The sequence below is a fragment of the Pempheris klunzingeri genome, chromosome 2 (genome assembly GCF_042242105.1).
Source record: "Pempheris klunzingeri isolate RE-2024b chromosome 2, fPemKlu1.hap1, whole genome shotgun sequence".
Lineage (NCBI taxonomy): Eukaryota > Metazoa > Chordata > Actinopteri > Acropomatiformes > Pempheridae > Pempheris > Pempheris klunzingeri.
In genome coordinates, this window is record NC_092013.1 from 16,625,939 (window position 1) to 16,644,145 (window position 18,207).

General features: G+C 41.1%; 1 protein-coding gene across 1 annotated transcript; it reads right to left on the reverse strand.

The window, feature by feature from the left end:
- Positions 1-8,181: 8,181 nt before the first annotated feature.
- Positions 8,182-14,263, reverse strand: LOC139218987 (cytochrome c oxidase subunit NDUFA4-like). The gene is made up of 4 exons (XM_070850752.1): positions 14,222-14,263; positions 11,278-11,363; positions 9,249-9,312; positions 8,182-8,238 (listed from the first exon to the last, which is right to left on the reverse strand). Exons 1-4 carry the CDS (start codon positions 14,261-14,263, stop codon positions 8,182-8,184), a joined length of 249 nt encoding a protein of 82 aa, XP_070706853.1.
- Between the last annotated feature and the right edge of the window lie 3,944 nt (positions 14,264-18,207).

Here is an 18,207-nt window from a genome sequence, read left to right on the forward strand (position 1 = left end):
TCCTCCACTGCTGTTGTTCAGACACACTGTGAGGGGTTCACAAACACCCACATTTTGTTTGGAGGATTAAATGTCGCTGTGGTGTTGTATAAATGTTTGACCTCACAACCAGTTATCTGCACTATGCAGTGATGGGAGGCAGCAAAGTATGTTTACTCAAGTACATACTTACATACTAAAGTACTGATGTACTTTTCTTGAGTACTGTATTTCCATTTTTCTGTTATTTTATACTTCTAGACCAACACAACTCCACTTCAGAGGCAAATACATTATATCACATTTCCATTCCGGTTACTTTATTTCAGATTCTGATTATTACTAAATTAGGATATATTATCATAGATGAAGATAAAACTTTAATGATCCTCTGATGGACATTCACAACATACCCATCATTAAAGTGATGAACATACTGCATCAATGCTCCATAATATAACAAGTGTTATTTTGCATGAAGCTAACTTTTACTTTTGGTCCTTTCGGTACATGTTGATGCTACCTTTGCTCTTGCTCTTGCACTCTGAATGCAGGACTTGTACTTGCAGCAGGGTATTTCTGCACTGTGCTTTTGCTACTTTTTAAGGTGCCTGAGTGCTGCTCCCACTGAGCAGGACCAAACCTCAGCCCTTACTACACCAACAGAGGGGGGGCGCTGTTGGAGACACCACCTGAAGGGGGAACAGACTTCAACACAGCACTGACACTTGGTGAAGTCCTTCCAGGTGTCTGTGGTATCTCCCAGTAAAAGCAAGCTAGCTCAGAGCTAACTCTTGTTACCGCCGCTTCCCTCACACAAGACAACCTGTGCTCGCTGTGACACAAATCAAACGCACCCTTCCCGACGGGGCGGGTTATTTAAAACCATTCAAACGTTCCACGTTGGCTCGGTTCACCTCACATATCACCTGTACACCGCTGACACACCTCTGAAGACCGGCCAGCAGCCTGATATTAAAGTTAGCTTGTCGTCAGTAGAGGCTTTGTGGAGGAAATGTTAGTTTCAGGGCTGTTTCCTGGTGCTGGTTAACTTCAGCGGCCTCCCGAAGGATCCAGTCTCTGCAGAGGAGGAGCCTCCGTGTGTCACTGCTGCTGCACCAGGTAGGTGTAGGCTGCTTGTGCTAACATGGCTGTCATTCACTCACTCGTCTGTTTTTAAGGTGCCGCAGCCTTCAGCCTTCTAATGTGCATTAACTGAATGTATTAATTGTGAATGACTTTCTCAGAGTTGTTGAAGTTACTTTTTTTTTTTTTTTTCCTGGTTGTGTTGTTTGGCAGCTTCATGGTAAAGTTGTTAACCAGTTTACAAAAGTGTTGGAATACAGATTTGACAGTAGCCTATGAGGTGTTCACTGGGCCCTTGGGTGCTTTATAAAAGTGTACAGTTCTGTGAACAGTCTGTGTTAATGTGGCTTTTGCCTTGCACATAGCACACATCATGTAATACTGGCTTCATGTGACAGAACTGTTTCAGCTGAAACTATTGTGTTTATGTGACCGCTTGCTTTGCTTTTCCTGGTATTCTCTTTTGTGGGTTATGCTTCACATCATACACCGATGCATTGGTGCTTCATGCTGCTCAGCGTTGCATAACATTTTAGAGGGGGTTTGTCTGCTAAAAGGCTTCGATTGCAGTAGTTTTAGTCTGTGTAAATGAATACTTGCACTATACGCTGCAGTGGGTCAGCCTCCTGTGTTGGGTAATGGTCAGTAGTGGACGATCTCTCTTGTGGTAGATTCCTCATAAAAGTCGTCACTAAGCTCTGTATCCAATGAAGTTTTTGTGGGAAATGCATTATTGGCGCGTCTGATCATTTGCAAGTTCTCCTGTAACAAAAAATGTATCTACTCTGCACAAAGTCTTTGTTCAAGCAGCCTGAGTTTCTTTTTGTTTGGTTTTGTCGTTATTTGAGTGATTGTAACTGGGGGTAGATGTTGCCTTTAGTGGAAACGCTCTGTTTACATACATAACTGCCTCATTTTGTTTCAAGAAAGCCTGTAAATCTTAGCTCGCCTTAGAATGGAAAACACAATCAGTAACAACCCGTAAGTGCTCATTTACTTACAGTAAATTGTTGTTGTACTTTCGTATTGCTATAAAAATCAGATCCAGATGAGGTGGCTGACTGAACTGACTGTGTGAAAAATACATTATGAATATTACGTCTTTGGGAGAGGCTGATGTTTAAGTTTTGTAAATGAAGTGGCCTGTGTTTTCCTTTTGAGATATGAAATATTTTTGTCTCATGATGGCTCCCCCAAGTTTTGCATGCATTCAGCAGGATACTGTTATGCGTCTGTGTACAGGGATGGAGACCTTACTTCGTTAAAGCTAAATTTTGCATGAAGCAGTAACGTCAGCGTGTATCATGGGCAGAACAGATGGTCACACTTAGCCAGACAGCAGCCTGCCACACAACACAAGAGTCACAGACTCTGAGCAACATCCCACATCAGCTCTCCTGCTCAAGTCCTCCTCTTCTCTAATTTAAAACGCGAGCGCAGGTCTTGTCCTGTGCTTAATCGCTTGTCGAACACCAAACAAACATTCACTGGAGAGAAGTGCATTGATAACGTTCAGTCCAGTTCGATGCTGTTGTGGTCCAACAACACACGCATGAAGGCTTCAGCACAAGTTCAGCTACTGTCTCTTTACTTTGTGGGAGTGTGCGATAATTGGGTGGCGCAATATTCGCAGAAGACAACAACGTTTTTTCTTGGACAATGCTGATAGTGGAAACAATATGTATATGAATGAACATGCAAGCAGAGTTGTATGTGCGTAGGTAGGTTAATTTTAAGCCCCCCTTTGCAGTTTTTTGTTGGTCACTTTATGTAATTTATCTTTCCCCTGTGGGGGAGTAACACAATTTTTCTGTTCCTCAGAAGCAACACAGATGAGCGATATCTTTCAGCAGTGGAACGGATCGTAAAATCACTCTGTAAAATGAATAGGTCCATAAGCAAGAAAACGTGCAATGAAAAAGTACTCTTCAGTTGTAATTGTCATAATTGTACACAGTATTACCCATCTGGTACATTTCCACATAATGTTGGTCATATATCAAAGCCTTAAAACTCCCCTCTAATCTGCCCTCTGCTGCTGTAGACACACACACACACACACACACACACACACACACACAGTTTCAAATGAAAAGATGATACAATTCAGTTCCCTCAGTTGCTGATCTGACGATAAATCATGTCTGTTTAATGGACAATGGGATAAATAACAAAGTCACCAATTAATTAGAAATGTATCTTCAGTGTGTCATATGTGTGCTGAGGTACAGTATGCATGAATGTGCCCGTGTCACTTCAATACCTGTCATAATTAAACCTGCCAGGAATTGATATGATGGTAAAAAGCTCTAAATATAGATGGGAAGAGCTGTCTGCAGGTAATGACGTTCCAGTGTATTTAGACTTCCAAGCCCCACTAATATGCTGTAATTATCATGTAAGGAAACACGATTCCTCCTCATAGTGTAAGAGGCATCACTTGAGTGTGTGTGGGTGCCTGCCTGTACAGTAATCCTAATCCCCGTCCTAATCCTTCCACACTAGCGCACCTGCTGCCACTGCTAATAACAATAAAATGTTTATTCCTGTAGCACTTGATAGGGTCTACTGTAGATACTGTAGAAATGGTTAGCCAAATGCTGCACAGTACAGTATACCAAAAATAAAGGAACGGGTAAAAAGGGGAAAAAAAATAAATAAAATGATGGAAAACGCATCAGTCACACTGGAATATTATTTAAACATGTAATATAGTCACCATGACTTAACTTTTTAATAAAACCTGAAAAAAGAACCGCAAAACCACCGGCCCAGTGTGAACATTTGATATTATGAAAAATAAATCTGAATCTTGCTGATCTCCATAAATCACACAAAGAGCATCACAAGGTCATTTTTTTAGTTTAAATACTATAATAATGTTAAATGATGATAATAATATGGAAAGGATATGTTCCTCTCTTTGCATTTACACTATGAGTGTGTGTGTGTCTTTATTTTTACCTTTACCTTAAGTAAACAAACATTTTGTCATGGCTGCAGTAAACCTACAGCAGGGAGCCAATAATTGAAACAATTTTTTTTCACCTCCTCTAACTCGATGGAAACTCTCTTCACTCCCGGAGCAGTGAGGGATTCTAGGAACGGGACTGCCAATGCAGCATAATTCTTTGTCCTGCTTCTCACACAGTGCGAGCTATTCTCATGCTGTATTATAAACATGCCGCCGGCATATTTAGCAATTCATATAGGCAGGATGTTACCTTGTACATTGTCGTATTTTTAGTGGGATGTGCTGTTGTCTGTTTTCTCTCTGCAGCTCTGTTCAAGAGTGGTTGGCTTGTGTTGTGGTTTAGCGATCTGTATTGGTCAGCTCAGCACACTGATATATATATAAATGAATGAATAAAATGAATAAAACCCCTTTTACCAGAGCCTGACTACTCCTATCACACAGATAAGATACAAAACCACGTCACCATGAAGCACCTGAAATGTCTACTTAAAACTAAAACAGTGTTTTATCTAATCTGTTAATCAATATGTTCTCATCTATTAGGTTCATTATATTCTACATTTTTTTTTTTTTAAGTAACCTGTTGACTTTATCGACACTAAAAGTAGCCTGTTCAGATGGAGGAAACTTGGCTGTGAATCTCAAGACTAACCTGAAAAAATCATTTTCAGAGCATCTGCAATAGGACAGCATAAACAGAACTCACTGCTAGGGCGCCTTGTGGACAGAATACTTTTCCAAGAGCCTGTTTGTATAAATATAATGATTAGTACTCTTAATTTAATCACAAATGAAAAAATGTTATCTGAAAAATGTGAATAGAAGCTCGTCTCGCCTTTTTTATTTTACGATAAACCGACAACTCCACCTGCTGATGAAGGCAATGTGATCAAAAAAGCTATGAAATGGACGTCAGACCTCAAATTGGGATTGTTCTGTCAAATTATTTACTCTATATGTAGAAGTATTTGTTTTTTTTTATGTTGTGTGGGCAGGTGAACAGGTTGACACACAAGAAACCTCTAAACCTGAGTGAAATATGTATAGAAAAATGCATCTTCAAAGATGTTTCAGCAATATTTAAAGACAAAAGTACTACAATAACACTCTGTAGTGTGTGTCACTGACAAAAAGGTGAGCCATACATCACAATAAGTGATGTATGCATAAATGCAGTGTGGGTGGTAGTCGTTCCTGCTAGTTAAACCAGGAAGTAGCTCTGCAGAGAAATGCACCTTTTTTACAGCTGACATTTTAGGCACAAACCTTTTATCTTTGGCATTTGAATTCACTCTCATATGTGACAAAGAAACCTAAACTTTTACTTCTAAACACTTAGTTATTTTCAGTCAAGACGTGGCAGCACATTATGACACGTCAAATCACTTGACAGTTATTCTCAAACGGTTTGATTGTCTGACGGCGTCTGAAGTTCTTGTTCTAATGAAAAACACTTTGTTGTAAACATGGACAGAATACAGACAAATTTAGTTTTTTGAGATGTGACATTTGGCCACGATGGCTGGGTATAGACACAAACTTGATTTGGGAAGTAATTTCTTTATGTTTAATGACTTATTTTTTAGGAATTGGGTGATTTTTTTTTTTTTTTTTGTCTCCCTTTTTTAAATAGTCGCAATTAAATGATGAATGTGGAAGCATCTATGCTATAAGGATACAGGAACAGTGGATACTGTACATTATGTCAGAGGTCAGCACGTGGACCTTGTTGTCTCAGAATACTTTGTTGGAAATGACCGTTTATTGTGGGAACAAAAGCACCATCCTTTACGAAAGGTCGCTCCGTTTGGATTTATGGACAAACACTGGTTTGCTCTTTGATTTTCATGTTCCACCTCTGGGAGAAAACATTAAAGGATGAAAGGCCTCACTATCTCCACTGGATCAGTGGATCTGCCCAGGGCCTCTCAACAACAGCCACACCACCCCAACGCTGCCACCGTTGCCTCCTGTTGTGCAGCATGTCCTATTTACTTATTTATTCGTCCCTCCTCCACCCCACGACTCACTTCTTATCTCACCCATTAAAATTAATCCTCATCTAAAAATATCTACTCTTGCTCGTCGCAGAGGATGTAATCGAGGAGGAGATGGCCTCTCTCAGTCTCCCTCCTTCTGCCTCGCTCTCCCTGACAAGTGCTCAAGTGTCTGCTGAGGGAGTGCTCTCACTTCAGCTTCTGAGGTAGGAAAATGGCAAACACAACCTGTGTTTGTAAAACCGAGATCTTAACCACACGCTGCCATACTTCATTGCCTACCGAGGCCTGATTGGGATTGCATGTCTGCCTTAATGTTTGCTGTTTTGGAAAAGGACTGTGAGGGTTTGTTGACACAGTTGCTAACTGGTGAAGCCATATGAACGTAGTAATTCAGCTGCACAGTCCTATTGTATCTGTAGGGTGAGCTGGGGGGGGGGGGACTAGATAAATACAGGCAAGCAAAGCATGTTCTTATATAAAGAAAGCTCAGAGCAAACATTTGTGAAGGGACGGTGTTTTTTTTTTGATGATGTCTTATTTGAAGTGTTGGAAAGTGAAGGGGAGAATATGAACACCACACAAAAGAGATAAGAAGATACAACATGAGAGGTAAAATCTCGCCATATTCTACAAGCTCTTATCCTAATAGGTAAATAGTTTGATGGCGAGCTGCTGGTGTGCGTCACCCTCCGCCTTAAACTTTTGTACTGATACTAACACGCTGAGGCAATGCAATCACAACGACCTGTGAAGCTGTTCAGGTCGGATAATAACTGTCCACCCTCTGTGTGTGTGTATGTGTGTATGTGACCTTGTGATTATGCCCCAGTGTGATGCTTTGGCCTGGCTGATTACCTGTCAGCAGGTTTTGTGCATGTGAGACATGCGCATGCACACACAGACACACATATCACACACAATCGTCACCCAGCAACAGACACCGACTGGGCAGGTCACCACACTGTTGCAGAAAGCATATTGCTGCTTTTAAAAGGAGCACTGGTGTATACACACACACACACACACACAAACAAATGGGGCCCATGCAGGGTCTGGAGCATAGATTGTCTATTAGGGAGTGTATTAGGAGAACTTAGGGGTCCAACATTGACAGTTTGTGCACCATTAGAGAGGGATTGTATGTTGTTGTCCAGTGATGCTGAGTGAGAGCACACACACACACAGACACAAACATTCATCATTCAATGAACTCTCCATCATGGGAGAGTCATGCCAGCAGGAGGCATATTTGGAGAAACTACTAATCCTGAGTCTTGTCATTTTCCTGCTCCACACCTAAGTGAAAATAATGTTTTGGTTTTTAAAGACAAGCACTGATCAAACAGTTCAGTGATTTGTCTCTTTGGACTGCATCTTTCTGGAACTGAAAACTGGTTTAAAAGGGCTCTATGACCCACACGAATATTCATCTCTCATGATTGATTTCTATTTTGGTCCTCTTCATCTGCAACTTCATATCTCAGCATGTGTGCATGTGTGACTTACTTGTCCCAGCACTGCTGGATTTGTGATGTGACGAGCTCTGTAAATAATGTTTTTTTTCCCTTGGATATTAAAAGCGAGATTTGAGTTTTGTAGCGCTCCTATGAGTTCATTAGCACAGTCAACCACAAATATTGGCTGTTCGTGGTGCGCATAGCAATGTCACAGACTTGTGTTAGTTGAGTAGCAGGGTGGCATAGTGAGCAGTGAGTCCTTATCATGTAGGACCTGGATGTGGTGTCCTCTACTGATGTGGTGTCCTGAGACTTTCCATAACATAAACTTGTAAGAACCCGCAAGATAAGATTCTCCTATATGTCTATCAATTGCCAAAATAAACATTTTGATCAGTGCAGCTTTTATTTTCATCGTTGAATTCCACCCAAATCTGATAAATGTGCAGCATATGAACAACTCTGTAGCTTGTACACCACATCAAATGTAATCATGCACCAAGGAATCAGACTTTTGTCGTATTTAATCTTTTTATAGCTTTATTTTTGTAGGTTTACAGTGTTAATTCAGAGCTGTTGCCGTGGGAAACTGTGGAAATGTTCAGGAAGACGTTTCACACCGCTGAGGCGACAGCAGGAGGTCATGCCAAACTTGCTGCTCCTGGAGTTGCCTGGAGGACCTTTAGAAGTCAGGGCCTTCTTTCTTCAGGGTCTTGTAGTCTGTGGTGATGGCAACAAACTGTGGAAGGCAGGAGGAATACATTTAAATCTGTTTTGCTTAAATTAAATTAATCAGCGCTGTCTTTAGGAGAATGCATGGGGAAGAAAGAGGCAGGGGTGAACTTTTTTCTTCTTCTTTTTTTTCCTCACCTCTCGGGTACATGCACTTTCTGCAGTCTCACCCAAATACTTATTTACCAATATACTTTCTAGTTAATTTGTTTTACCGGTTCATCAGTTTCAATGTGTCATGAATGAATGAATACATTGTGTGACACGTGTTTTGCTCTGCTTGCACCACAGCCCTCAGACTATGAACCACACATTTTTGCACTGGCAGTGATTATTTCCTCTCTGTGTATTTTCCTTATTGGGCTGCCATTAAAGCCCTATTCCCCCTCCCCTCTTTCCCACTTCCCCCCCTCCTCATTACGATCATTGTTTGGACTTCAGTGGAATTTCGATGCGAGACCTTTGCCTTGCTATCGAGAATTAAACATGCCGTGTCCTGACCTTTTGTCTGCAGCGACTTTCATTCCACTGGCAAGCAATCCAGCCTTGAAACCCCCAGAAAATGCTCTTCTCGCTGAAAAACACATCATCCAGATCTCCTCTGCTGGGACTTGTCAGTTGGTTGTTTTTCTGCTCTATTTTGGGTCAGCGTTGTTAATATTTTCATTAGTTTGACAGTGGCTCTGGCCTTGTTCAAGAGGTACGGCAAATTATTACCGACCACTAAAAGCTCCCGGTTCCATCTGCCTTAATTTGTTTTTGAAAGACACTTTGTTTTCCTGTGTTTGAACAGTTGTGAAGAAAGCCGCAACACAGCCATGTTGATCTGACATTACTTCAGCAGCATTGATTAGTCCAAATCTATTTTGCTGGTTTTTTTTTTTTTTTTTTTTTTTTTTCAGGCTGATGATGAATGTGACTCAATGAAACAATGCCATTCTTGTCTCTAGTTTTCTGGCAACATGATTGGTGTGAGCAGGCATGTGACAGCATGGTGTGCAACAGGGGAGTCGTTACCTTGTACTGGTATGTTGGGTCAAGGTTGTTCCAGGGCTCTGGGTTGTTCTTCTTGTCCCATAAGCTGCACATGTGGAAACATTCATGGCATGCAGAATAAAAAGAGGAAGAAGGAAGAGAAAAGACAGGATGTGAGAATAAGCAAGTCATCAATGATGGAGGTAAAGCTCAACATGAAGAGCAGATGCAGAGAAAAGAGAGACTTGACGAAGAGAAATGGGCAGCAGTGTAACCAAATGGGATCAAAGAGAGGACAGGAAACACGGAGACAAAGGGAGAGAAATGCATAGATGCCGGATGGAGACACAATTTGGAAAACAGAGAGGTGATTATGAGATGAGGTGAGCCCATTGACTTGGCAGTGCTCCTCTGTTCATTAACCAAAGTCTGGATTTCACAGCGCTCCACTGTGACTGTCCATCCCTCCTCCTCCCCCACTGGCAGCACGTCATGCAGCCAAAGCACAAACAAAGAGACGGAGAGACTGATGGCAGTGCGGGCATGTCTCCCCCTTCTCTCTCCATTACCACAAACACTAGATGGTTTCAGAGAGAGAGAGGCAGCCACTGGCCACAGCACTCGTCAGCAGCTGGTGATGAGGTCAGGAGTTATGGCTGACCCTCAGAACAAGTGGTTCTGTATGGCCCGAAATAGGACATGTGCAGTCACTGAGTTCAGTGTGGTTGGTGCAGCTTAACATGTGTAGGTACCAAAAAAGCTTTGTTTTCACACTGGTATTAAATTCAGTGACTCATTTTACCAAATCTGAATCCAGTGTCTGCTTATTGAATTCAAATCTTTTGAATCCCATATTGAATCTAATTAGGTTTCCCTTTCAACGTTTACATTGGGGCCCAACTGTGTAATGAGTGGGCTGAAATTATCTGCAGATTTGAACTCATCACAGTTATTTATCAGACATGTTGGCCAGTCAGTAAGGAAAAACACACTGCAGTACAGAAATGCCAATTATGTTTTCAGGTTCTGTGCGTAGTTAGTGCATCACAAAACAGTAACAAATTCATCCTTTAATCAGTCAAATGTGGCAGTCCATACATACAGGTTTTTAGTAACCAAATTTTAGCAAATCCTAATCACAATTGTTGCTCTAATTTGTTGTATTAATAAATATCAAAGATTCAGCTGAGGTATACTGAATTTTTGTTAACTGAGAAGGAGGAAACACTGTTTTCTAGTTTTGGACGGCACCAAAATTCATGTTCACAACCTGCAGTTAAAACCCGTAGAAAATGAGATGAGCAGTATAACATGAACTTTTGATTATATAGGGACCTGACACTGTAATTAAAAGGTGTAGCTCTCATATTTTGCACCCCTGACCGCTCACATACTTCCTCCAGAACAATTTAACTGAAACGATTTAAGATATGACGTAAATAAGGTTTAGCAAGTAGATTTCCCCCCCCTGAAGCTGTCATGGCACGACCAGCTTGATTGTTTCACAAAAGCTAAATCGCCACCCTGAACTACAAAAACACACCGTCCACTTGCAATTGTAGATTGGTGTTGAAGGGTACTTTTCCTGTAGCGACTCAAACACAAGCTTGCAGCACACACATTAACTTGGCCTTTGGGCAAGTTACTGGTGACGTTTATGATGATAAGGTACAACTGATAATCTGCTGTCTGTGACATTTGCCATTTTTTATGGTGAAGAACACAGACGGCACAAGCTCAAACCGAGAACCTAAATGTTTTGTGCATTGCTCTTTGCTAATGAGAACAAGTGATAAGCGATAAAAGATTCTATAAGAGATTCATTCGCCTGTAGGGTCAACGAAGCTGCCTTTATTGCCAACCTTGAACCAGATCCAAAAGGGGACCAGCTATCGGAACCCATCTCTGGCAGATTAACAGATTCTCAAATGATAGCCAGCTTTTTGCATCCAAAGTCTGGGTTCAGCTGACAACCATATAAAAAAAAGAAATAAATACAATCCTGTAAAAATCAAAAGCAACGTGGAAGTTGACTACAATAGCCAAGAGTATTGACAGATGACAGCCTTACGTGACATGAGGTCCTCTTGCCAGGCGGATCAGATAGAGCGCGGCCCCTGTAATGCCCATACCCACGAAGACAAATTGAGGGATCAACTGTGGAGAGGGAGAGGGAGAGGAGGGATGCATGAGTCCCAGACCACAGAGACATATGACGGTAAACAAACATTCTATCAAGTGGTTGGCTGTGATATGTACCATAAATAACACCTGTGTGAAATACACACACACACACACACACACACATATACACGGTCGTTGTTATTCCTGTTTTTCCTCTCCCTGCCCTCCTCCATATGCATGAGGCCCAGGCCATGTGTGAGGCAGCTCACTGTCAGCCTGGGTTGAATGGGCAAGGACGCAGTGGAAGAGAGAGCTGCGGCATCTCTGTGTGCCAGCCTCTCCTCCTCAACACTATACCTGTCAGACTGAGCGACAGCAACACTCTCACACACACACACACACACACACACACATTCACTCACACACACTGAGACCAAGACATAAGTAAACACATGCATATATTCGCATAAATGAGGTAACACGCGCACAGCGTGAGCACTCAAAACACAGGCACGAATGTGTGCTCACTGACACACTCACACACTTTTATTTGATGCTCTGAGCGTTGATGATGACGGGAATTATAACAGAAAAGCACATTAGAGGGACAGGGGGATAATGTGATATGTCATCTTAAACACCCAAAGCTTAGCTGCGCCAATCCTCTCACTGCGCTGCATCTATTCATCAACACACTACACTGCCATACATTTCCTGTCTACTTTGCAATGTGATACTCTGTGTGTGTGTGTGAAAGAGGGAGGGAGAGAGAGAGAGCGAGCGAGCGAGAGAGTCGCACCACTGGTGAACAGCTGTTCTCAGCCCACACAGATCTTGTCAAGCTGTAGAGAGATGACAGTTTGATCAGGTTGAACTGAAGGATGTCTCTACTCAGCTGTATCTAGACATCTGTCTTCTGTCTGATTGCGCTGCCACTTTCCTTGTTGTTGATTAGCAGAATGTCTGTCTGGTGATAAAACTTTGATATTCACACCTTAAAGCCGTGTTAGAGAGTTGAAGAAAATCTCGCTCCCTCGGCTCCTTCTAAGAGCACGGACCTTCTGCTTCAGACTTTTACTCAGGTGATCGCATGTCAAACGTGCGAAAGTGCAGTTTATTGTAAAGATTCATCATTACTGTAAACAACCTGAATAATGATACAACTGACAGTCATTTTATTGCCGACTAACCTGCAGAGTCGTTTCTCAATTAGTCATTAAATAATCAATGTCTATTAAATGTCCCAACCTAATGTGACATCTGTGAGGGTCAAATTGTCATTTCAGCTTGAAAAAATGATTAAGGTAAATCAATTATCAGGGTCATTGTCAACGCAATTACTTTTGAATGACTAATTAATTGACCAATCATATCCACTTTTTCTTTAGAGCTGCAAATAACAAATATTACCACCACTGATCAATGTATTTTTTTTTTTTTTTTTGCATATTGTCAATGCAGCAATGCCTCACATTTGACAGGCGGAAACCACTGGAAAATTTTAATTTTCAATTTTAATCAGCTGCTCAATGAACTATTTACTGTATTTCAGCACCAGTCTGCTGTCTTAGTCCTGCGCAGTCTGCTCACCCAGCATGGGTTTTATGTGCTCTCAATCCTTCTCCAAGTAGGTTCACAATGAACTTCTGAACTTGGGAAAAGAAGTTCATAGTATGGACCAAGTTTTCACTGCATACATACACACACACACACACACACACACACACGGACATGCAGATATATACACACAAGAGCACACTGAACACGTGCTCTACGCTGACTGAAGATGCTCAGCTTCAGTCACTTAAGTAAACACAAACCACGCACACTGAACACACAGAGGCAGGCCAGCTTTGATCTCACACACACACACACACACACACACACACAGGCACACACCAAGTGAATAATAAAGACTTAGGCCTGTCTGTAGGGAGCTGTCCACTCCCCGGTGCTGATATCTTCATATCGTGCCACACAAGTGAGTGCACCTTTTAACCATTCAGCCTGACCGATATAGGGAGTGCTTTATACTCGCTGGAGTTCGATACTGTTGCTGCCCTTATTACTTTTCTGGTGCACTGCCAAGCCAGCCGTGTCAATCCATGAATTTGGGTCACCCTCAGCATAGCTCCGAGGCAACAGGAAAAAACAAGCACAGACAGCTTCTGTGTCTTTCTTACTCGTCCTGTCTTCATTTCATTGTGACAGTTACACAGCAAATTAACATGACAAAGATACAAAGTAATAACGTGGAGTCACAGTGTACAGCTTAAATGATTCAGATGATGATATCAGTCATTTACAATTGTTTTAATGTTATATGGATCAAAAGAATCTAAACTTGAAGGTCGACTTACTAGCTTTTAGAACTTTCAGCTCCATCTCACAGTCTTCATTCAACTAATGCTGGCTAAAGTGATGATATAATATTGATGTTAATACTTATTGTGGCAGATATTTTACAGTAACTTTTACTGTCAGACCTCAGTAGCACAGCAGCTAATGTCTATTTTCATGATAAATCACATTTTTCTTATTTAATCAATAAATCATTTTGTCTGTGAAATATTAGAAAATGGTACAAAATGCTCCAGAACTCCACAGTGACATTTTGTAATTTCTCTTTTTGTATTAACAGTATTCTTATTTATTGTCCAAGATGGATACGTCGGTAGCATTCAATGAATTCAAAAACTAATTCAAATCTAAATTTGTCATAATGTTAAAACCCAATACTCAACCTCCAACAGAGAATTACGTTTTAGAAATAAAACAACTTAAGAGTCCTTTTTTTTTTTTTCTACGCCTGGTGTTTATATCGGTACACAAAAAGATCTCGATGTTAGTCACAGAAGTCTCAATAGATAAATGAATATGATGCAACCTACCCCTGGATGTTTCTTCGCATGTTCAAGCACTGTCTTAATCATGTTTATTATTCTTCAAGAATAAGAAGAACCAAATGAATCCACCAAATAAAATAAAAAAACCTAAATCATAAAAGAATTTGACAGCTAAAGTTTAACAAATACATCCATGTAAATTATTGTCTCAGTGCAAGTTTGTCTGAGCTGTTTGTTAGCTGAAGTGAAGTATGTTGGCCAGGGCAGTGAAACCTGTTGCCAATCTGTCCCTTCCGCTCTGCCTCCCTCCCTCCCTGATGAATGAGACGGAGAAGGAGGGAGAGAGGGAGAGACTGTCCTAATCCTCATAATCTGCTGAGGACACTGTATGTTTCCACTGAGGCTCATTGGGTACTCAGTGTCCTAAAGTGTTTTGTTATACAAGAACAAAATGACAAGTAGTGAAACTCAGTCTGTATCTGTTGTGTCAGTAAAAATCTGACATTTTCCAAACATTTCCTCCTGGAACTGCAGTCGTAGTGCAGCCTACTCCTATAATGGCTCCATGTTTAGACCTCACACCCAGAGTGCAGACGTAGGCTTGGATAGTTTCATGCTATATTGTTATTTCTAAAATGACAAGCCACTGTTTTCATGGATAGCCATCACTCTAAAACTTAAAATTATCCCACAGGGGCCATTATATGGTGCTGTTTTTGCAGAGTGTCTTGTTCAGTGTAAAGGGAAGTAATAGCAGTGTCCAACATGTCCCTTGGGTCGAGACCTTTGTACCAGGCATGATAATGGCAATTGATTAGTCAGTGATGCAGCGCCTGCAGACCTTTCAGGTTCCTTAACAGCATTTTGCAACCTAATGTAATTAACACCAAAATGCTATGCTGTGCAAAATGCACAGGTCATTACTATTCCTTACTTAAGGTTGCCATTGTGTCCTCACCATTTATCATGCTTAAGTGAATCAGGCAAAGGGGTTGCATTTTTTTTCCCTTTTCTTTTTAAAGGCATGCTCGTCGTGGCTCTAGGGATGGCACTGTCATTTTGTCAGTCGAATCAGACTGAAATGGCTCAGCAACAACTGGACACATTGCCATTCAAGCTCCCCAGAGGATGAATCCCACTGAGTTTGGTGATCTTCTCCTGAAAAATTCCTCCAGCCCCACCATGAGGGTGACATGTATTGGGTGTATTGCCATGAAATTTGGTGCCGACATCCATGGTGCCCAGATGATGAATCCCACTGGTGTTAGTGTTATACCTGCTTAACATTAGCATGCTAGCAGCGTCATTGTGAGCATGTTAGCAGGCTGACATTACCATTTAGCTCAAAGCAACACTGTGCAGCCTCACAGGGCCACTAGCATACCTGTAAACTCCAAACCAAATACCTCCTTTTTCTTAAAAAAAAAAAAAAAGTATAAGCAAGATAACAAATCTTCACCCATGTGTAGAGACTCGGTTTCCACAGTACAGCCCGCATTATTTGGGATGTGCACCCATTTTCCGAACTCAGTTGGCCAATATTTGGGATTGATTTATGCCGCGGTGCCTTGGTCCTGCAGTCTTCTGAGCCACCGTAAGTTGTTTTACCTGACGTTTGTCAGTGGGAAGAATGCTATTTCTGTATACCACATGACAAAGGTAATGGGTGCAATTTTTCACCCAGCAAGGATGGAGAGATTGATGAGGGTTGATGGGGAAGGAAAGGTGTTCAACAAAAGAGGATGGGGTGGGGTGGGGGGTGAGATGCATTAAGACGAAAGAGGAGAGAGAAAAAGTCAATACATGCTCCCCCTCCCTCATCGGTCTCCTCCATTGTTCCCCTTAACAGATCGCCGAGTGTTTAAAAGAAGAAACAGAGTGCAATATCCAAATCTGTTTCCCACTGGTGATGTAGCTAAGAGGAAGAGTGGCTTTAATGAGATTTTCTGTGTAAGAATGGATACAGTGGGCTGGGCCTGTCTTGAGTCGTGACCCCGCCCCCAACTAATCCTCCACCATTCATACACGTTCATACTGCATAAACACACAATGGGACTGCATCTTTTTGTGGTTGTTGTATACTCAATGCTGCTATAGTCAATATTTTGTTATTTCTATATATATATATTGAAAGCTGTTAGTATCAATATTTCAATATTAAGAATAGATCAGTTGAAGAGAATTATCGCTTTATGGAGCATTTTTGTGTCTTTCAGCTTATTTAGTTTTTTCCAGCCCCCAACATTATTGTTTTGGTTCACTCTCACCGCTCTCATATGAAGTTTTCGGCTACAGAAGGCAGCTGTTTTCTGCAAAAACAAAAAACGAAAACACATTATGCTCCCTGCCCAGCAGACAAATTCGCTGCCAGACATTCACACACACTTGTGTAAATATACACGGTTGTAAAAATTCACAACTCACTACAGCGAGGTCATGCAACCTGCTGTATTGCAGAAATCCGTCACATGATCTAACACGCACTCAGAACTGCTATTAGTTTTCAAGTTTTCCTTTAATTCCTTAGTGAGCAGTGAGCTGTTGCGAATCCCTTCAGTGACACGACTTTGAAATGTCCAGGGAATAAAGCGGCATAATCCAAACTCAGCCTGGCCCCCTGTACAAATAAGTGGTGACCCCAACATGTGATCCCACCAGGATCGCTTCCAAATAATAGATGGCTGTGTTATTGATTTCTCTATTTATAACTGTAACTAGCTGGCTCATGATCCTAGAGATTGAACCAGGGCTACCACTGCTAAATTCTATGTCCAAAACAATGATTCATGTAATTTATACTGAATACACAAAATACTAGGGACAGCTTCCTGATTTTAATTGTTTGATTTTGATTGTTATATTCTATAAATTAAAAACCTTTTGTGCATATGAATCAATAAGAGACAATCGCCTTTTACCTGCATTTACCTCAGGAAAAGAGTAAATGTTACTAATATTCATGTCATGCAGTGTAACCTCCTTACATTGACCCCAAGGAAGTATTTTCCCCTTTGTCCTCTCACCACAGGAACAGGATCTAAAATGGTGATGTATAGTAAGGATGCATAGATACAATACTAACTCAAACAATGTCATGCATCAGCAGTGCACCTGTAGAGTCACTCTGATCAGAAATTTGTTGTAAATTTATTTTACAACTTTTGGAAGGCAGCCCAATCAAGTCAAACCCAATGTTGCCTTACACATAAAGGAGCCCAGTCTCTTCCAGACAGGGATGCATACAGCTTATTAATGAAACAGTGGGATCAGAACCGTACTCTGTATCCCAAAGCCCAGGTTTCAGAATAGGCATCGGGATTGGTGCGCTGTGTTTTTAATTCACTTATAATCAGGTGCTATATCTCTATATCTCTATCTAGACTGGCAAAGTTTTGTTGTAAAGATGTTGCACTTGTTAGTTTCCTGTTTGCTTAGACAAAACAAAGGAGGTTGGAGTGGATTGGTCCATTCTTAAGGAAAAACTCTGGTGCCTGTCTGTCTGCAGTGTATACTACTAAACAAGGTTTATACTTTGTGTATGTAAAGACATACAAAGCATGTCCTTTTGGAATGGGCAATGTTTGGTCTTGCTTTTCATTGTTTATTCAGGTTTAGTATGAAGTCAATAACCTTCCACAGAGCGTGATAGCTACATACCAATTTCTACATCTGTGGCTGCATACCACGTTGAAAACAGAATAGTCTGAATTACCATATGGAACAACAATATAATAAATGACATGCAGCGAGCGCTGCAAAATCCTCCAGTGGGTTTACTTTAGAAAACAAGACTGCTGGCTATAAATGAAGCAAAAAAAAGAGTGAGAACCATAATAATTGTCCAACCTACACATCAGCATGGCTGATATTATCAGCTGATTTTAGCTCCTCATATTGCAGGAATATGATTTGAGGTAATATAGTAGTTTTTTTTTTTTTCTAATTAGTTTGTGTTAAGTACGACATCCTGCTGATTACATCATGATTACTATTCTTTAATAAACAAATTTAAGAGATCTTTAAGACCTGTA